At 36.9% G+C, this 23,424-nt stretch overlaps 1 protein-coding gene across 3 annotated transcripts in view; it reads right to left on the bottom strand.

Moving 5' to 3' along the window:
* The window catches only part of LOC133541144 (ras-related protein Rab-37-like), an 82,956-nt gene that overhangs the window by 5,211 nt on the left and 54,321 nt on the right, over positions 1–23,424 (bottom strand). For all 3 annotated transcript variants that reach the window (XM_061884253.1, XM_061884254.1, XM_061884255.1), the window contains 2 exons: positions 23,175–23,231; positions 8,177–8,253 (listed from right to left, as the gene is read on the bottom strand). In XM_061884253.1, coding sequence (XP_061740237.1) covers positions 8,177–8,253; positions 23,175–23,231 — 134 coding nt within the window. The remainder of the gene's footprint in view (positions 1–8,176; positions 8,254–23,174; positions 23,232–23,424) is intronic.

Below are 23,424 nucleotides of genomic sequence, written 5' to 3'. Positions count from 1 at the left end.
TGAATACTTTTTATGTTATTGTTGTTTTTATGTTATTCATGTTTTTATGTTATTCATGTTTTATACTTTTTATGTCATTCATGTTTTATGCTTTATATGTTATTGTATTGTTGTTTTTATGTTATTCATGTTTTTATGTTATTCATGTTTTATACTTTTTATGTCATTCATGTTTTATACTTTATATGTTATCCATGTTTTATTCTTTGTATGTTATGTTTGACACTTTTTATGTTATGTTTAATACTTTATGTTATTCATGTTTTATACTTTTTGGGTTATTCATGTTTTACATTGTTTATGTCATTCATGTTTTATACTTTTTATCTTATTCAGGTTTTATACTTTTTATCTTATTCATGTTTTATACTTTTTTCTTATTTATGTTTTATACTTTTTGCTATTCACATTTTATACTTTTTATGGTATTGATTTATAGTTTTTATGTTATTCATGTTTAATACTTTTTGGTATTGATTTATACTTTTTATGTTATTCATGTTTTATACTTAATATTATTCATGTTTCATACTTTTTATTTTGTTCATGTTATATACTTTTTGTTATTCGTTTTTTATACTTTGTGTTATTGTTTTATACATTGTATGTTATTCATGTTTTATACTTGTATTAAAAAAGTACCACTGACACACAAACACACTCAGTGTGGTGAAATTATCCTCTGCATTTGACCCATCCCCTTGTTCTATCCCCTGGGAAGTGAGGGGAGCAGTGAGCAGCAGCGGTGGCTGTGCTCGGGAATCATTTTGATGATTTAACCCCCGATGCTGAGTGCCAAGTGGCATATAGAACATTCTATCTATGCCAAGTGGCATATAGAACATAAAGTAAGCAGATATTAACAGTAAATACTAACACTAGATTAAAAATCCATTATGTTTCGTGTATCAGAAGAGTTTTTGTTCAATTAAAGCCATTGTTGATTTTCTGAGGTTCCTCTTTATTTAGAAACGTAGCCAAAGGTTTTGAGTCCATGTTGGCGAGTCGATGTGATATCACTCATGTGAGAGCGAGGTGCGGTGGCAGTGTAATATTTCCAGTGTAAACATGACATGATGTTATTGCCCACACTCCCGTGTCATGGCAACATTTCATGGCGGCACCAATGAAAAGATTGTTTTAACAGCAAACATCCTTTGTTGTTCCCACTTTTGTCTCGTCATGAAAACATTTATTTAAAAATGTGATGGATGGATGGAAACCATCCATACACGCCAACAATACCCCATTTACCTTTGGTGACTCCAATATTAACAAGTAATAGTGATATTGTTATTATAAATATGAACAAGTATGAGTCATATTGTTATTAGAAATATTAACACATATTAGTGATATTGTTATTATAAATATTAACAAGTATTAGTCATAATGTTATTATAAATATTAACACATATTATCCATCCATCCATTTCCTACCACTTATTCCCTTTTGGGGTAACATTAGTCATATTGTTTTTATAAATATGAACAAGTATTAGTCATATTGTCATTATAAATATTAACAAATATAAGTGATATTGTTATTATAAATATTAACAAGTATTAGTGATATTGTTATAAATATGAAAAAGTATTAGTGACACTATTATAAATATTAACAAGTATTAGTGATATTGTTATTATAAATATCAACAAGTATTAGTGATATTGTTATTATAAATATCAACAAGTATTAGACATATTATTTGTATAAATATTAACAAGTATTAGTCATATTGTTATAAATTTAACATTAGTCATATTATTTTTATAAATATGAACAAGTATTAGTCATATTGTCATTATAAATACTAACAAATATTAGTGATATTGTTATTATAAATATTAACAAGTATTAGTGATATCGTTATTATAAATATTAATGATATGGATATTATAAATATTAACAAGTATTGGTGATATTGTTATTATAAATATTAACAAGTATTAGTGATATTGTTATAAATATGAAAAAGTATTAGTGACATTATTACAAATATTAACAAGTATTAGTGATATTGTTATTATAAATATTAACAAGTATTGGTGATATTATAAATATGAAAAAGTATTACTGATATTATTATTATTATTAACAAGCATGAGTGATATTGTTATAATAAACATTAACACGTATTAGTGATATTATTATAAATATTAACAAGTATTAGTGATATTGTTATTATATATATGAAAAAGTATTACTGATATTATTATAAATCTTAACAAGCATTAGTAATATTATCATAAACATTAACACATATTAGTGATACTATTATAAATATTAAGTATTACTGATATTATTATAAATATTAACAAGTATTAGTCATATTGTTATTATACATATTAACAAGTATTAGTGATGTTATTATAAATATTAACAAATATTACTCATATTAATATGGATATTGACAAATATTAATGTTTTATACATATTAACAAGTATTAGTGATATTGTTATTATAAACATTAACAAGTATTAGCGATACTGTTATAAATAGAGTATTACTGATTTGTTATTATGAATATTAACAATCCTCAATCCCACCAACACGTCTTTCTTTGAGGAAGCGGTGCCTGGGGAATCTGTAGTGGACTCTCCTATTTCTGGGGCTGAGGTCGCTGAGGTAGTTAAAAAGCTCCTTGGCGGCAAGGCCCCGGGGGTGGATGAGATCCGCCCGGAGTTCCTTAAGGCTCTGGATGCTGTGGGGCTGTCTTGGTTGACAAGACTCTGCAGCATCGCGTGGACATCGGGGGCGGTACCTCTGGATTGGCAGACCGGGGTGGTGGTCCCTCTCTTTAAGAAGGGGGACCGGAGGGTGTGTTCCAACTATCGTGGGATCACACTCCTCAGCCTTCCCGGTAAGGTTTATTCAGGTGTACTGGAGAGGAGGCTTCGCCGGATAGTCGAACCTCGGATTCAGGAGGAACAGTGTGGTTTTCGTCCTGGTCGTGGAACTGTGGACCAGCTCTATACTCTCGGCAGGGTTCTTGAGGGTGCATGGGAGTTTGCCCAACCAGTCTACATGTGCTTTGTGGACTTGGAGAAGGCATTCGACCGTGTCCCTCGGGAAGTCCTGTGGGGAGTGCTCAGAGAGTATGGGGTATCGGACTGTCTTATTGTGGCAGTCCGCTCTCTGTATGATCAGTGCCAGAGCTTGGTCCGCATTGCTGGCAGTAAGTCGGACACGTTTCCAGTGAAGGTTGGACTCCGCCAAGGCTGTCCTTTGTCACCGATTCTGTTCATAACTTTTATGGACAGAATTTCTAGGCGCAGCCAAGGCGTTGAGGGGTTCCGGTTTGGTGGCCACGGGATTAGGTCTCTGCTTTTTGCAGATGATGTAGTCCTGATGGCTTCATCTGGCCGGGATCTTCAGCTCTCACTGGATCGGTTCGCAGCCGAGTGTGAAGCGACCGGAATGAGAATCAGCACCTCCAAGTCCGAGTCCATGGTTCTCGCCCGGAAAAGGGTGGAGTGCCATCTCCGGGTTGGGGAGGAGACCCTGCCCCAAGTGGAGGAGTTCAAGTACCTAGGAGTCTTGTTCACGAGTGGGGGAAGAGTGGATCGTGAGATCGACAGGCGGATCGGTGCGGCGTCTTCAGTAATGCGGACGTTGTATCGATCCGTTGTGGTGAAGAAGGAGCTGAGCCGGAAGGCAAAGCTCTCAATTTACCGGTCGATCTACGTTCCCATCCTCACCTATGGTCATGAGCTTTGGGTCATGACCGAAAGGATAAGATCACGGGTACAAGCGGCCGAAATGAGTTTCCTCCGCCGGGTGGCGGGGCTCTCCCTTAGAGATAGGGTGAGAAGCTCTGCCATCCGGGAGGAACTCAACGTAAAGCCGCTGCTCCTCCACATCGAGAGGAGCCAGATGAGGTGGTTCGGGCATCTGGTCAGGATGCCACCCGAACGCCTCCCTAGGGAGGTGTTTAGGGCACGTCCAGCTGGTAGGAGGCCACGGGGAAGACCCAGGACACGTTGGGAAGACTATGTCTCCCGGCTGGCCTGGGAACGCCTCGGGATCCCCCGGGAAGAGCTAGACGAAGTGGCTGGAGATAGGGAAGTCTGGGCTTCCCTGCTTAGGCTGCTGCCCCCGCGACCCGACCTCGGATAAGCGGAAGATGATGGATGGATGGATGGATGGATGGAATATTAACAAGTATTTGTAATATTGTTATTATAAATATTAACAAGTATTAGTTATTTTATATTAACTATTAACAAATATTAGTGATACTATTATAAATATTAAGTATTAGTAATTTTATTATAAATATCAACAAGTATTAGTGATATTGTTATTATAAATATCAACAAGTATTAGACATATTATTTGTATAAATATTAACAAGTATTAGTCATATGGTTATAAATATTAACAGGTATTAGTCATATTATTATAAATGTAACATTAGTCATATTATTTTTATAAATATGAACAAGTATTAGTCATATTGTCATTATAAATATGAACAAATATTAGTGATATTGTTATTATAAATATTAACAAGTATTAGTGATATCGTTATTATAAATATTAATGATATGGATATTATAAATATTAACAAGTATTAGTGATATTGTTATTATAAATATTAACAAGTATTAGTGATATTGTTATAAATATGAAAAAGTATTAGTGACATTATTACAAATATTAACAAGTATTAGTGATATTGTTATTATAAATATTAACAAGTATTGGTGATATTGTTATTATAAATATGAAAAAGTATTACTGATATTATTATTATTATTAACAAGCATGAGTGATATTGTTATAATAAACATTAACACGTATTAGTGATATTATTATAAATATTAACAAGTATTAGTGATATTGTTATTATATATATGAAAAAGTATTACTGATATTATTATAAATATTAACAAGCATTAGTAATATTATCATAAACATTAACACATATTAGTGATACTATTATAAATATTAAGTATTACTGATATTATTATACATATTAACAAGTATTAGTCATATTGTTATTATACATATTAACAAGTATTAGTGATGTTATTATAAATATTAACAAATATTACTCATATTAATATGGATATTGACAAATATTAATGTTTTATACATATTAACATAACATATACATATTAACATAACCGGTAAGGTTTATTCAGGTGTACTTGAGAAGAGGCTACGTCGGATAGTCGAACCTCGGATTCAGGAGGAACAGTGTGGTTTTCGTCCTGGTCGTGGAACTGTGGACCAGCTCTATACTCTCGGCAGGGTTCTTGAGGGTGCATGGGAGTTTGCCCAACCAGTCTACATGTGCTTTGTGGACTTGGAGAAGGCATTCGACCGTGTCCCTCGGGAAGTCCTGTGGGGAGTGCTCAGAGAGTATGGGGTATCGGACTGTCTTATTGCGGCGGTCCGTTCCCTGTACGATCAGTGTCAGAGCTTGGTCCGCATTGCCGGCAGTAAGTCGAACACATTTCCAGTGAGGGTTGGACTCCGCCAAGGCTGTCCTTTGTCACCGATTCTGTTCATAACTTTTATGGACAGAATTTCTAGGCGCAGTCAAGGCGTTGAGGGGTTCCGGTTTGGTAACCGCAGGATTAGGTGTCTGCTTTTTGCAGATGATGTGGTCCTGATGGCTTCATCTGACCGGGATCTTCAGCTCTCACTGGATCGGTTCGCAGCCGAGTGTGAAGCGACCGGAATGAGAATCAGCACCTCCAAGTCCGAGTCCATGGTTCTCGCCCGGAAAAGGGTGGAGTACCATCTCCGGGTTGGGGAGGAGACCCTGCCCCAAGTGGAGGAGTTCAAGTACCTAGGAGTCTTGTTCACGAGTGAGGGAAGAGTGGATGGTGAGATCGACAGGCGGATCGGTGCGGCGTCTTCAGTAATGCGGACGTTGTACCGGTCCGTTGTGGTGAAGAAGGAGCTGAGCCGGAAGGCAAAGCTCTCAATTTACCGGTCGATCTACGTTCCCATCCTCACCTATGGTCATGAGCTTTGGGTCATGACCGAAAGGATAAGATCACGGGTACAAGCGGCCGAAATGAGTTTCCTCCGCCGTGTGGCGGGGCTCTCCCTTAGAGATAGGGTGAGAAGCTCTGCCATCCGGGAGGAACTCAAAGTAAAGCCGCTGCTCCTTCACATCGAGAGGAGCCAGATGAGGTGGTTCGGGCATCTGGTCAGGATGCCACCCGAACGCCTCCCTAGGGAGGTGTTTAGGGCACGTCCAACCGGTAGGAGGCCACGGGGAAGACCCAGGACACGTTGGGAAGACTATGTCTCCCGGCTGGCCTGGAAACGCCTCGGGATCCCCCGGGAAGAGCTAGACGAAGTGGCTGGGGAGAGGGAAGTCTGGGTTTCCCTGCTTAGGCTGTTGCCCCCGCGACCCGACCTCGGATAAGCGGAAGATGATGGATGGATGGATGGACATATTAACAAGTATTAGTGATATTGTTATTATAAATATTAACAAGTATTAGCGATACTGTTATAAATATTGAGTATTACTGATTTGTTATTATGAATATTAACAAGTATTTGTAATATTGTTATTATAAATATTAACAAGTATTAGTTATTTTATATTAACTATTAACAAATATTAGTGATACTATTATAAATATTAAGTATTAGTAATTTTATTATAAATATCAACAAGTATTAGTGATATTGTTATTATAAATATCAACAAGTATTAGACATATTATTTGTATAAATATTAACAAGTATTAGTCATATGGTTATAAATATTAACAGGTATTAGTCATATTATTATAAATGTAACATTAGTCATATTATTTTTATAAATATGAACAAGTATTAGTCATATTGTCATTATAAATATTAACAAATATTAGTGATATTGTTATTATAAATATTAACAAGTATTAGTGATATCGTTATTATAAATATTAATGATATGGATATTATAAATATTAACAAGTATTAGTGATATTGTTATTATAAATATTAACAAGTATTAGTGATATTGTTATAAATATGAAAAAGTATTAGTGACATTATTACAAATATTAACAAGTATTAGTCATATTGTCATTATAAATATTAACAAATATTAGTGATATTGTTATTATAAATATTAACAAGTATTAGTGATATCATTATTATAAATATTAATGATATGGATATTATAAATATTAACAAGTATTAGTGATATTGTTATTATAAATATGAACAAGTATTAGTGATATTGTTATAAATATGAAAAAGTATTAGTGACATTATTACAAATATTAACAAGTATTAGTGATATTGTTATTATAAATATTAACAAGTATTGGTGATATTGTTATTATAAATATGAAAAAGTAGTACTGATATTATTATTATTATCAACAAGCATGAGTGATATTGTTATAATAAACATTAACACGTATTAGTGATATTATTATAAATATTAACAAGTATTAGTGATATTATTATAAATATTAACAAGCATTAGTAATATTATCGTAAACATTAACACATATTAGTGATACTATTATAAATATTAAGTATTACTGATATTATTATAAATATTAACACGTATTAGTCATATTGTTATTATACATATTAACAAGTATTAGTGATGTTATAAATATTAACAACTATTACTCATATGATTATGGATATTGACAAATATTAATGTTTTATACATATTAACAAGTATTAGTGATATTGTTATTATAAACATTAACAAGTATTAGCGATACTGTTATAAATATTGAGTATTACTGATTTGTTATTATGAATATTAACAAGTATTTGTAATATTGTTATTATAAATATTAACAAGTATTAGTTATTTTATATTAACTATTAACAAATATTACTGATACTATTATAAATATTAAGTATTAGTAATTTTATAATAAATATTAACAAGTATTAGTGATAGTGTTATTATAAGTGCTAACACAGACAAACTATATTATAAATAGCTTTAGTCACAGGCAGGATTCTCACAGGAAAAAGGCCAAAACACAACCTTATCTACTGAAAGTCATTAATGATCCAAATCTGCCGTCTCGGCTGTTTGACTCTTACCGACGTCCAATGGTGACTAAGTGGTTACTATGGTTACCAGTCATTTTAAAGTGGATAAAACGGACGTTTGCTTGTCTCCCCAGCACAGACCAGGACATCTGGTGTTTGACGTGCAAGTCAAAAGTGGATTCACATACTTGGCGACAGCCAGAAATGCCAGCTCCACGTTGATTCCCGTCTTGGCGCTGGTCTCCATGAAGGGAACACCATATTCCTGAAAAATACATCATTTCCGTCAGAACCACCCGTTATGTTTCTTTCTTCTTCCACTTCCTGTTTTACTTTGATCTTGCAGCCAAAGTGTCTCAGCGCTGTTCTCCACACCTGCTCCTGATTAGTGCTCCATGACCAAGGGGCTCACCTGCCTCTGATCACTAGACAGGAGTGTTTGTCTGGTTGATTGAATATTTTATTTAAGCATAGTGGTCACAAAAATACTGGGAAACTCCCTGAGCGTTCGGTAGAGCACATGCGAGCAACATCAGACGTGCACGCCCGTCTCTAACCTGACATAACGAATGAAATATCTTATTAGAATCAAAAGACAGCAGACATTTCCTGAGAACCTTCACTTGTTGCACAATGAGACGTAAGCATGGCATAAACTGTACATTCTTGTAACTTTCTGTCTGTGAAATATATCCTATAAAGTTATTTATATATTTATATATATATATATATATATATATATATATATATATATATATATATATATATATGTATATATATATTTATTTACATATATATATACACATATAAAACATACATATATATATGTATATATATACATATATACATATATACACATACATATATACATATATGTATACACATAAAACATACATATATACACATACATACATATATATACATATACATACATATATATATATATATATATATATATATATATACATATATATATACATAGATATAGATATATAAATAAATGTACATATATATACATTTATAAATATACATATACATATATACACGCACACATAAATATACATATATACACAGACATATACATATATATATACATACATACATATATACACATATACAGTATACATATATAAATATACACATATATATATATATATATACATATATACATACATATTAAAATATATGCAAACGGTGTTTGTATATATATATATATATATATATATATATATATATATATATATATATATATATATATATTCATCCATTTCCTACCGCTTATTCCCTTTTTTTGGGGTCGCGGGGGGCGCTGGCGCCTATCTCAGCTACAATCGGGCGGAAGGCGGGGTACACCCTGGACAAGTCGCCATCTCATCGCAGGGCCAACACAGATAGACAGACAACATTCACACTCACATTCACACACTAGGGCCAATTTAGTGTTGCCAATCAACCTATCCCCAGGTGCATGTCTTTGGAAGTGGGAGGAAGCCGGAGTACCCGGAGGGAACCCACGCATTCACGGGGAGAACATGCAAACTCCACACAGAAAGATCCCGAGCCTGGATTTGAACCCAGGACTGCAGGAACTTCGTATTGTGAGGCAGACGCACTAACCCCTCTGCCACCGTGAAGCCCATCATGTATATATATATATATATATATATATATATAAAATGTTGATATGACAGATGACAAAGAGTTGGTTTAATCCTGGTTTGTATGGCAAAAAATGGCCAGTTTCCTAGACAATAATGTATTTGTTGTGGTTTCTGGCCAACAATAAATCAAGTCGTGGATAGAATTCCTGCCGCCCTTAAAGCGTTGCGATGTACTTTTACAATAATTGACCAGTGTTGACAAACATAGTTTTATCTCTTGTGGCACAGTTTCAATCCTACAGAAAAAATTGTGCTTATTTTGGAAATCATTTGTACCCCTTTCAGAGATCCCATTTAGTTTCCCTAAAACCTTCACATGTTGCACAATGAGATGTAAGCATGGGATAAAGTGTACATTCCTCTTACTTTCTGTCCGTAAAATATATCTTTTTGCTTCTACTTTAGTATGGGGAACATATTTACCATGAATTAGTTGCTTATTAAAGTAACAAAGACTTAATTTAGAGTTATTTGCACAGTAGGGGAACATATTAGGGTTAGGGGTTAGGGATACTAATAAGCAATAATTCTGATGTTATTGAGGGAAGACTCTTGGTAAGAGCTGTCTGATAATGGCTTTTTTGCCGATATCCGATATTGTCCAACTCTTAATTACCGATACCGATATCAACCGATACCGATATACCCAGTCATGAAATGAACACATTATTATGCCAAATTTTGTTGTGATGACCCGCTTGATGCATCAAACAACTTAACAAGGTTTTCCAAAATAAATCAACTCAAGTTATGGAAAAAAAATGCCAACATGGCACTGCCATATTTATTATTTAAGTCACAAAGTGCATTATTTTTTTTTAACACGCCTCAAAACAGCAGCTTGGAATTTGGGACATGCTTTCCCGGAGAAAGCATGAGGAGGTTGATGTGGGTGGGGTCGGGGAGGGGGCTGTAGGGGCTAGTGGGGGGGGGGGTGTATATTGTATCGTCCCGGAAGAGTTAGTGCTGCAAGGGGTTCTGGGTATTTGTTCTGTTGTGTTACGGTGCGGATGTTCTGCCGAAATGTGTTTGTCATTCTTGTTTGGTGTGGGTTCACAGTGTGGCGCATATTTGTAGAAGTGTTAAAGTTGTTTAGACGGCCACCCTCAGTGTGACCTGTATGGCTGTCGACCAAGAATGCCTTGCATTCACTTGTATGTGTGAGAAGTCGTAGACATTATGTGATTGGGCCGGCACGCAAAGGCAGTGCCTTTAACGTTTATTGGCGCTCTGTACTCCTCCCTATGTTTGTGCACCACTCTGTACAGCGGCGTTTTATAAAGTAAAACATTTTACTTTTTGAAACCGATACCGATAATCTCCGATATCACATTTTAAGGCATTTATCAGCCGATAATATCGGCAGTCCGATATTATCGGACATCTCTACTCTTCGTTAATGGCTTACTGGTTTTATAATAAGGGCAATCAGAATAAGGTATTAATAAGTACTTAATAATGACTAATTAAGAGCCAATATGTGACAAATTTGCATGTTAATAAGCTATTAATTAATGTTGAATATGTGTGCCCCATACTAAAGTGTTGCCATCTTTTTGTTAGGAATGGATTGACTTTCACCAAGGTTTAGTGACAGTTGGTTATTTTGGAGCGCTGAGAGCTTCCTCGACTTGGAACTTTCCTGGCCTGAGATCAGGAGCGCTGAGTCATGGAGGAACAGGAACATTTCTAGGCAGCCAGTTTTGTCACACTGCTTTTTGTGCTGTCTAAAACAAAAACTAAACACTTCGACTGCCATAATTGTAACGTCAATACCATTTTAGTTAATATTCACAGCTACTTTTTCGCCGAGACTTTAAACCAGGGGTCACCAACGCGGTGCCCGCTGGTACCAGGTAGCCCGTAAAGACCAGATGAGTAGCCCGCTGTCCTGTTCTAAAAATAGCTCAAATAGCAGCACTTACCAGTGAGCTGCCTCTATTTTTTAAATTGTATTTATTTACTAGCAAGCTGGTCTCGCTTTGCTCGACATTTTTAATTCTAAGAGAAACAAAACTCAAATAGAATTTGAAAATCCAAGAAAATATTTTAAAGACTTGGTCTTCACTTGTTTAAATAAATTCGTTTATTTTTTTACTTTGCTTCTTATAACTTTCAGAAAATTTTTTTTAGAGAAAAAATATAACCTTAAAAATTATTTCAGGATTTTTAAACACATATACCTTTTAAATTCCTTCCTCTTCTTTCCTGACAATTTAAATCAATGTTCAAGTAAATTTATTTTTTTATTGTAAAAAACAATAAATACATTTAAATTTAATTCTTCATTTTAGCTTCTGTTTATTCGACGAAGAATATTTGTGAAATATTTCTTCAAACTCATGATTAAAATAAAAAAATATATATTCTGGCAAATCTAGAAAATCTGTAAAATAAATTTTAAATCTTATTTCAAAGTCTTTTGAATTTCTTTTAAAATTTTTGTTCTGGAAAATGTAGAAGAAATAATGATTTGTCTTTGTTAGAAATATAGCTTGGTACCATTTTTTATATATTCTAACAAAGTGCAGATTGGATTTTAACTTATTTAAAACATGTTATAAAAATTTTAAATTAATCTTAATCTGGAACAATTACTAATGATGTTCCAGAAATTATTTTTTAGATTTTTTCAAAAAGATTCGAATTAGCTAGTTTTTTTCTCTTCTTTTTTTCGGTTGAAATTTGAATTTTAAAGAGTCGAAATTGAAGATAAACTATGTTTCAAAATATTTTTCGTCTTTTCTCCTCTTTTAAACCGTTCAATTAAGTGTTTTATAATCATTTATTCTCTACAAAACACCTTCCGTAAAAGGAAAAAAAATGTACGACGGAATGACGGACAGAAATACCCATTTTTTTTAATATATAGATATATTTATTTAAGGTAAATTGAGCAAATTGGCTATTTTGGGCAATTTTTTTAAGTGTGTATCAAGCTGGTAGCCCTTCGCATTAATCAGTACCCAAGAAGTAGCTCTTGCTTTCAAAAAAGGTTGGTGACCCCGGTTTTAATCAGTATCCTTTGTGCAGTGACCTCTATGACTGCTTTAATATGGATTAGCAATCACTTCAGGGAGTCGGGGTCAGGACAGCAATTATGAGTTCGGGTGAGAGCCGGAGAAATAACAGATTGTCCAATTCCAGATTTTGTACGTTCAAGTGTCTATTGAAGACATGCATGAGTTTTTTTTGTGCGTATGGTTTCCTATTCAAAACAATTCCATTCATTATAGATCAAATAAAGTGACCACAATGCAACTAAATATAAACACAAGACTGCTACAGGATGAAGCAAAAACGATACTATATTATGTTTACAAAGCATCGTCGTAACGCGGTGACATTGTTGGTTTTACAAGCAGAGGAGCATGTTCGGCAGCGCACACGCACAGAGTACTTACAAGCAGACACAGTGTGTAGACAGAAAAGGGAGAATGGACGCATTTTGGTGTAAAAAGTCAAGATAAAGGTGAAGTTATAACACTGAAACGCCCTCAGGAAGAGCTGCTTTAAGACATGGCTAGCTAGATAGCAGCTAACATCCAGCCGCAGTGTTTTAGCTACTGCTAAATCACTAATCCTGGCCTCCATGGCGACAAATAAAATTACCGGGAGTTTCTTACACGTACCATTATCACTGGAGGGTGAGGAATAGCTTCACCGGCGTCACAATGTAAACAAATGCCATGGGTGGATCAATACCTAACGTCTACTGTAATGATACCAAGTACAGGAGCACATCCAATCCATACAACTATGATTACATCGATATTTTTTAGCATTGTTTTTATTCATAGTATGTTTATAAACTCAGTAAATACATGCCTGGACACATGAGGACTTTAAATATGACCAACGTATGATCCTGTAACTACTTGGTATCAGATCCATACCTAAATGTGTGGTATCATCCAAAACTAATGTAAAGTATCAAAGAAAAGGTAGGGCGGTATAGCTCAGTTGGTAGAGTGGCCACGCCAGCAACTTAGAATAGAATAGAATAGAAAGTACTTTATTGATCCCTGGGGGAAATTCACCACTGGAGGGTTCCTGGTTCGATCTCCGCTTCCGCCATCCTAGTTACTACCGTTGTGTCCTTGGGCAAGACACTTTACCCACCTGCTCCCACACTGGTTTAAATCATGTAACTTAGATATTGGGTTTCACAATGTAAAGCGCTTTGAGTCACAAGAGAAAAGCGCTATATAAATATAATCCACTTCACATTATTAAATTTTAACAGAAGTGTAGATAGAACATGTTGAAACGGAAAATAAGCGGATGTTAACAGTAAATGAGCAAGTGGATTAATAATACATTTTTTACAGTTTGTCCCTCATAATGTAGACTAGGGGTGCAACGGTACACAAAAATTTCGGTTCGGTACGTACCTCGGTTCAGAGGTCACGGTTCGGTTCATTTTCGGTACAGTAAGAAAACAACAAAATATACATTTTTTGGTTATTTATTTAACAAATTTGCTAAATCTTCCACCAAAAATATTTTCCTTAGTGGAATATTTGATGTCAAGTAATCGGAAACTTGGATAGGTCAATAATTCATAATAACATGGATTTTGATTCAATATTATGTTTTGAGCAATGACAGTTTGAAAGAAAAAAAAAACAGCTTTGTTTTATTAGTCAACGTTGCAACTTTTTCTAAATTACATTTAGCCTTTAAGCTTTTTTATTTCACTTTTGTTTTTGTTTATTTTAATAGTATTCTTAGAATGTGCCGTGGGCCTTTAAAACATTAGCTGTGGGGCACAAATGGCCCCTGGGGCACACTTTTGACACCCCTGCTATAGATAATAAAAAATTAAATCTGATAAATCTGTGGGTAAAAAACAGAGCTTGGCGAAGCATACGCGTTTATCATAACTCTCTCGCTCTCTCTGTCTCTGCCCTTCCCTCACGAATGTTGCTGCGAATACAATGTGTTTTCTTTTCAACCCCTTCTTAACCCTGAACGTAAATTGAAAATACACGCAACCCTAACTTAAAATGTCGGACATTTGAGGCGTTTAATAAACTCCACCCGGACAGCCCCGCAAAAGAGGACATATCCGCTGAAAAGAGGAGGTATGGTCAGTCTATCATAGCCCAGTCGTTGCTAGCATTCCGTGTGTTGTTGTTTTTTTGATTGATTGAAACTTTTATTAGTAGATTGCACAGTACAGTACATATTCCGTACAATTGACCACTAAATGGTAACACCCCAATAAGTTTTTCAACTTGTTTAAGTCGGGGTCCACGTAAATCAATTCATGGTGCCTCGGTGTGCATTGTTTACACAAGCGGTATAGCTCGGTTGGTAGAGCGGCCGTGCCAGCAACTTGAGGGTTGCAGGTTCGATTCCCGCTTCCGCCATCCTAGTCACTGCCGTTGTGTCCTTGGGCAAGACACTTTATCCACCTGCTCCCAGTGCCACCCACACTGGTTTAAATGTAATTTAGGTATTGGGTTTCACTATGTAAAGCGCTTTGAGTCACTAGAGAAAAGCGCTATATAAATATAATTCACTTCACTTCACAATGTGCGGTGCGCTACTTAATATGTACGTGTGGGACTCGTTCGGTACGGTTCAATCCAAATACACGTACCGTTACACCCCTAATGTAGACAAAATGACACAATATGTTACTGCAGACTAATTAGGGGTCTTTGTTTGTTTACTTATGACTAAAAGACAAGTTGTCTAGTATGTTCACCATTTTATTTAAGGACTAAATTACAATAATAAACATATGTTAAATGCACCCTAACATTTTTGGTTCAAACAAAGGCAATAATTCCATTTTTTTGTGGTCCCCTTTATTTACAAAAAGTATCAAAATACATTTTGGTACCGGAACCAAAATATTGGTTTTGGGACAACCCTAATGTACATCAGTGCATAGAATCTGAACATCCCAGCCTTAATTGATGTGATGACTAACATAAAGTAAATAGCATCACAACAATAATATGCGATACACTTTTAAGCACACAGCAAGTGATATTAAAGTGAGAGTAAAGTATTGTGCTGCCAATTAAATAACAGACAAGGAACTTTCTGCTGATGCGATGATGCATGGGTGTCAAACTCTGGCCCGCGGGCCAAATTTGGCCCTTGAGGCAATATCAAATTAACGTTAGAGCTGGCCCGCCCGTGTTATACAGCGTTGGTGCCGCATTCACCGCTAATACTTATACTTGCCAACCCTCCCGATTTTCCCGGAGACTCCTGAAGTTCAGTGCGCCTCCCGAAAATCTCCAAAGGCAACCATTCTCCCGAATTTTTCCGGATATCCACCCGGACCACAATATTGGGGGCGTGCCTTAAAACCACTGCCTTTAGCGTCCTCTACAACCTGTCGTCACGTCTGCTTTTCCTCCATACAAACATGTGGCTTTTACACACACTTAAGTCAACTTGGTCAACAGCCATACAGGTCACACTGAGGGTGGTTTTATAAACAACTTTAACACTGTTACAAATATGCGCCACGCTGTGAACCACACCAAACAAGAATGACGAACACATTTCGGGAGAACATCCGCACCGTAACACAACAGAACAAATACCCAGAATCCCTTGCAGCACTAACTCTTCCGGGACGCTACAATATACAACCCCCGCTACACCAAAGCCCCGCCCGCTCTTTGTTATTTTATTTTAAAATGTATCACTTTGTCACTGATGTGTTGAAATTGAAGTTTACTTTTTCAATATCATATCTGGTGATTTCTTCATTAAAGAAAGTAATTTTTAGAGGAGGAAGGGAAGGTGCACAGTAAGGTAAAAACAAACCTTGACTGAGATATATTTAGCAACTTTTTATTTTTTATTTTGTAAGAGTTTTTGACTTCTACCTCTTAAATATGCCTGGATCTGTTGCCAGATAGTACCTTTTTTCTTCCAAGTAATCTAAGTTGTGGTTGGATTACAAAACTCAAAACTAAATACAAATATATAAAACAAAATTAAATGTCCCTTTGATTGAAATGATTTTGAATGAAATATGTAGAATTTTGCAAATAGGGATTACTTAGCTCGGTTGGTAGAGCGGCCGTGCCAGCAACCTGAGGGTTGCAAGTTCGATTCAAGCCTCCGCCGTCCTAGTCACTGCCGTTGTGTCCTCGGCAAGACACTTTACCCACATGCTCCCAGTGCCACCCACGCTGGTTTAAATGTAATTTAGATATTGGGTTTCACTATGTGAAGCGCTTTGAGTCACTAGAGAAAAGCGCTATATAAATATAATTCACTTCACTTCACATTAGCCTGTGGAAAAAGTTAATGTTGATATTTACCTCAGAAGGATAGAAAAGAGGCATTATTTTATTTTATTTTTTAAATTTGATTTAATACACCATTGATGTTTTTTCGTTTGTTTTTTGAATGTTGAATGTGCACTATTAAGTTATATAAGCGTCGCTTGTTCCATATTCGGTGTTAAAGCAAATGAGTGTAGCAAACTGAGCAATAATGAACGTTTTATTCACGCACTTTCTCTTGCTACTTCAAAGGCTCGAATGTTGGATTCATTCATTATTGTTATTTTATTTTCAAATTTTTGAATTTTAGGGACGGCGTGGCGCAGTGGGGAGAGTGGCCGTGCGCAACCCGAGGGTCACTGGTTCAAATCCCACCTAGAACCAACCTTGTCACGTCCGTTGTGTCCTGAGCAAGACACTTCACCCTTGCTCCTGATGGGTGCTGGTTGGCGCCTTGCATGGCAGCTCCCTCCATCAGTGTGTGAATGTGTGTGTGAATGGGTAAATGTGGAAGTAGTGTCAAAGCGCTTTGAGTACCTTGAAGGTAGAAAAGCGCTATACAAGTACAACCCATTTATCATTTATCATTTAAATGTATTATTAGCCTGTGGAAAAAGTTTATTTTGATATTTACCTCAGAAGGATGCAAATAGAAAAGAGGCATTCCATTTTTATTTAAATTTCATTTGATATGCCATTGATATTTTTAATTATTATTATTATTATTATTTGAAACTGGATTTTGCATTTCACTATAAAGTTATAAAAGCCTTGCTTGTTCAATAGATAGATAGATAGTACTTTATTGATTCCTTCAGGAAAATTAAAATATTCAATGCAAAACTTGTTTGGGTCCTTATTAAAAGGTTCATTTGTTCAACCTTGGCCCGCAGCTTTGTTCAGTTTTAAATTTTTGGCCCACTCTGTATTTGACTTTGTCACCCATACGATGATGCGTTCCCTACCCCCCTCCAGTGTCGTAAAAGTGAACTACACTCCTCAAGCAACCCAAAGAGAGACAACCTTAGGTACATTTTGCTTATAACATGTTACAAGTACAGCTCTGCATAACATTGCCTCCTTACCAACATGAACCACAACACATAAAAGAAAGAACACCGTAAATTCCAAACTATAAGCCGCTACTTATTTGAACACCGACACAGTTTGCATTTAAATAAAGGAGTGACCACCCCGGTCAACAAAGTAAAGACTTTTATAAACAAGTGGTGACAACGTTCACGACACATCGCCTGCAGCAAAACATTAATTTTCTCCTTTGCTGTATAAAGTTTCTTTGAAACTTTACATTAGTTCTGGATGATACCACACATTTAGGTATCGATCCGATACCAAGTAGTTACAGGATCATACATTGGTCATATTCAAAGTCCTCATGTGTCCAGGGACATATTTCCTGACTTTATAAACATAATATGAATTTAAAAAAGGGAAAAACATTTTTTGTGATGATAAAAAATATCGATGTAATCATAGTAGTATCGACTAGATAGTTTCATTACAGTGGATGTCAGGTGTAGATCCACCCATGGTGTTTGTTTACATTGTGATGCCGGTGAGCTACTGCATCCTCTTACGGTGTGTAGTGAAGCATGTTTAGCTATTCCTCGTCCTCCAGTGATAACAGTACATGTAAGAAACTTACTTTATTTGTCGCCATGGAGACGAAAATTTGTGATTTAGAAGTAGCTAAAACAGCTAGCCATGTCTTAAAGCACCTCTTCCTGAGGGTGTTTCAGTGTTATAACTTCACCTTCATCTTTACTTTTTACACCAAAATGCGTCCATTCTCCCTTTTCTGTCTACACACTGTGTCTGCTTGTAAGTACTCTGTGCGTGTGCGCTGCCGAACATGCTCCTCTGCTTGTAAAACCAGAAATGTCATGACGTGAGTATAGTACCGTTTTTGATTCATTAATACCGCGATACTATACTAGTACCTGTAAACCGTACAAGCCTATAACACACTTAAGAGTTTTTAATGAGCAGCTTTTAGCTGTGGACTCCGGTCAATCTGCAGTTCTTGCTGCTTTTTATACGGAGGACTGCAACATTCTTCTAACTTGCCTTGAGTCTTGTGTGGGTATTAAGGGTCCAGCTCTAAAATGGTTCCAGTCATTTTAGACCAATGCTGCCCTTAAGTATGGTGTACCCCAAGATTCAGTTTTAGCACCAGTCCTCTCTTCTCTCGATCCCCTGGGTGCTGTTTTTAAAAAGGCACAATGTTTCTTTTCACCGTTTATAACAATCAGGTTGCTATGACGACTGCACAGGACTGTGTACATAATGTACAACAATGGTCGGGGGCCAATTGTGTTTACACTTAAACAACGATAATTGTATTTTATTCATCATTCTGTGACACTACTATTATTTTTGTTGTTGTTTTGATGCACTTTGGTAAACTGGGCTTGTTTTGAAATGTGCTAATAAAAAATAAATGACTGAACTGAGCTACTGGTTGTGCTACAGCGCCATCTTTTGGACGAGTTCGCTCACTTCGACAAGTGCTTATAACCGCCATTCAGTCTTGTGGCCGTCCATAGCGTTTCTACTCGTAGTGGTTCTTCATTCGTCCCTCTGAGCAACGTTGGTAAGTTTTACAATATAACTAAAACAATTCTTACTTACTCAAGCATCCCACGTGTGATGTCTGTAGGAGTGTTTTCATGAATATTTGTACACGCTATTACAATGTAATCAAGCTAGTGTCGTTAACATTTGTTACTATGTGTGTTTGTGTTAATATTAACATACAAACCCCAAAAGCAGTGAAGTTGTCACGTTGTGTAAATGGTAAATAAAAATTATTTGCAAATCCTTCTCAACCCATATTCAATTGAATAGACTGCAAATACAAGATATTCATAGTTCTAACTGGAAAACGTCTGTATTTTTTTGCAAATATTCGCTCATTTGAAATTTGATGCCTGCAGCAAGTTTAAAAAAAGCTGGCACAAGTGGCAAAAAAGACTGAGAACGTTGAGAAACGCTCGTCAAAGACTTATATGGAACATCCCACAGGTGAACAGGCTAATTGGGAACAGGTGGGTGCCATGGTTGGGCATAAAAGCAGCTTGAATGAAATGCTCAGTCATTCACAAACAAGGACGGAGTGAGGGTCACCACTTTGTCAACAAATGCCTGAGGAAATTGTTGAAGAACAACATTTCTCAATGAGTTATTGCAAGGAATTTAGGGATTTCACCATCTACGGTCTGTAATATCATCAAAACGTTGAGAGAATTTGGAGAAATCACTGCACGCGAGCGGCTAAGCCCGTGACCTTCGATCCCTCTGGCGGTACTGCGTCAAAAAGCGACATCAGTGTGTAAAGGATATCACCACATGGGCTCAGAAACACTTTAGAAAACCACTGTCAGTAATTACAGTTGGTCGCTACATCTGTAGGTCCAAGTTAAAACTCTACTATGCAAAGCCAAAGCCATTTATCAACAACACCCAGAAACGCCGCCGGCTTCGCTGGGCCCGAGCTCATCTAAAATGTACTGATGCAAAATGGAAAAGTGTTCAGCGGTCTGACGTGTCCACATTTCAAATTGTTTTTGGAAACTGTTGACGTCGTGTCCTCCAAAGAGGAAAAGAACCGTCCGGATTGTTCTAGGCGCAAAGTGTAAAAGGCAGCATGTGTGATGGTATGGGGGTGTATTAGTGGCCAAGGCATGGGTAACTTACACATCTCTCCCGTCCAAAGGCAAAACCCAGTAACTCAATTTTGGTCAAAACTGAGCTGATGATAATTTTGGAGTTCCTAGGTGGTATGCTTTACATTAGTGTATGCGATATTGTAATTTGTTCCGTAAGTAAGCTGTTACGCGCATGGCAGGACCTAGCAACTACCACATAACAGCGTAGATACAACAGAAAAACCTAGTATCTCAAGGGACCAATCGGAGCTTCTTTGTCAGTCGCCTTATTGTCTTTAATGAGACATTTGCAGGAATGGGGGCCGACGGTCAAGCTGATTATGTGATATTATGGCACGAGGGGATATTTGGAAGATTGGCCCAGGACGTTGCAAGCAACTTCATTAAATGTATTGCTCTTGATTCTTCCCCTTGCATACTCTTTTGGGCAAATAACTGTGGAAGTCAAAATTAAAAACTGGACGCTGTACACGGCTCTTGCCCGATGTGCGAACGCAGAATGGGGCCCACCCGAGATTGTGATAAAATATCTGGAGAAAGGGCACACGTTCATGAGAGCAGATTCAATCCATGGCTCAATCGGCAAGAAAATGAAAGCTCAAGAAAACATCTATACGTTTGATGACTTTGTAGATCTTTGTAAGACAGCATCAAGATAGATTGGTTTTCCTTTTGTTTTCTCAAAATCAGCTAGAAGTGAGTTACTAGGTTTTGCCTTTGGACGGGAGATCTGTGAAGGCACCATTAATGCTGAAAGGTACATACAGCTTTTGGAGCAACATATGTTGTTATCGTGGACGCCCCTGCTTATTTCAGCAACACAACGCCAAGCCAGGTGTTACAACAGCGTGGCTGCATACTAAAAGAGTGCGGGTACTAGACTGGCCTGCCTGTAGTCCAGACATTGAAAATGTGTGAAGGCTAAAATATGAGGGAGGAAACTGTTGAACAACTTAAAGGGGAACATTATCAGCAGACCTATGTAAGCGTCAATATATACCTTGGTGGTGCACAAAAAAGACCATCTATTTTTTTAACCGATTTCCGAACTCTAAATGGGTGAATTTTGGCGAATTAAACGCCTTTCTGTTTATCCCGCCGGAGGCGATGACGTCAGAATGTGACGTAGCCGAGGTAACACACCCACCATTTTCATTTTCAACACATTACAAACACCGGGTCTCAGCTCTGTTATTTTCCGTTTTTTTGACTATTTTTTGGAACCTTGGAGACATCATGCCTCGTCGGTGTGTTGTCGGAGGGTGTAACAACACTAACAGGGAGGGATTCAAGTTGCACCACTGGCCCGAAGATGCCAAAGTGTCTGCCGCCAGACCCCCATTGAATGTGCCAGAGTGTCTCCACATTTGACCGGCGATGCTAAAGCAGACATGGCACAGAGATGTATGGATAACCTGCAGATGCATTTGCAACGATAGTCAACAAAATCACAAAGGTGAGTTTTGTTGATGTTGCCTGCCAGCTAATCGATGCTAACATGCTACGCTAATCGATGCTAACATGCTATTTACCGGCGGTGCTAAAGCAGACATAGAACAGAGATGTATGGATAACCTGCAGATGCATTTGCAACTATATTACGTTTCCTTCCACCCACATTTAATGCGAAACAAACACTTACCAATCGACGGATTTAAGTTGCTCCAGTGTCACAAGATGCGAAAGTCCTGATCGTTTGGTGCGCACATTTTACCGGCGATGCTAACGCAGCTATTCGGCCATGCTATGGCTATGAATAGCGTCAATAGCTATTCGCTCAATAGCTTCAGTTTCTTCTTCAATATTTTCATACTCCAACCATCCGTTTCAATACATGCGTAATCTGTTGAATCGCTTAAGTCGCTGAAATCCGAGTTTGAATCCGAGCTAATGTCGCTATATCTTGCTGTGGTATTCCCATTGTTTGTTTACATTGGCAGAACTGTGTGACGTCACAGGGAAATGGATAGTCGCATCGCAAATAGCGAAAATCAAGCACTTTAAAGCTTTATTTAGGGATATTCCGAGACCGGTAAAATTTTGAAAAAAAATTCAAAAAATACAACAACCCACTGGGAACTGATTTTTACTGTTTTTAACCCTTTTGAAATTGTAATAATGTTCCCCTTTAAGCTGTACATCAAGCAAGAATAGGAAATAATTCCACATCAAAAATGTGTCTCTTCAGTTCCCAAACCTTTACTGAGTGTTGTTAAAAGGAAAGGTCATGTAACACACTGGTAAAAATGCCCCTGTGACAACTTTTTTGCGACATGTTCGTTCCCTTCAATTCTACGTTAATGATTATTTGCAAAAAAAAAAAAATGAAGTTTCTCAGTGTGAAGGTGAAATATCTTGTCTTTGCAGTCTATTCAATTGAATATAAGTTGAAAAGAATTTGTTGTATTCTCTTTTTATTTACCATTTACACAACCTGACAACTTCACTGCTTTTGGGTTTTGTAAAATTGAGTGGGTCTGGCTTATTATATATTCTAGAAAATAAGGGGAGGTTCTCAGTCGTATTTCAATTAGGGGGATGTGAAAAAAGTCAAAAGTAGTCCCACAATACCTTGGCCAGCTTCTCCCCGTCCTCGGTCTTCACCACCCTCTCGGCGGCCATGTCCGACTGCAAGGCAGCAGAAAAGAGGTGAAAGGTCACAGACGGACAGTGCTCCAAGTCGTACCGCGCTCCAAACATCCTCTTATCTGCCCGCCAGTCTGCAGATAAGAGGATGTTCCAGAGCTCCCTGCAGACCGCGGGCCGTGACCCCCCCCGGAGAAGAGAGTCCTCTCCCCGCCACCAGAGGGCGCCTCCTGAC

This window comes from Nerophis ophidion, linkage group LG23 (genome assembly GCF_033978795.1).
Source record: "Nerophis ophidion isolate RoL-2023_Sa linkage group LG23, RoL_Noph_v1.0, whole genome shotgun sequence".
Taxonomy (NCBI): Eukaryota; Metazoa; Chordata; class Actinopteri; order Syngnathiformes; family Syngnathidae; genus Nerophis; species Nerophis ophidion.
Note: the sequence above shows the minus strand (reverse complement) of the source record. Positions and strands in the feature narration are given on the sequence as shown.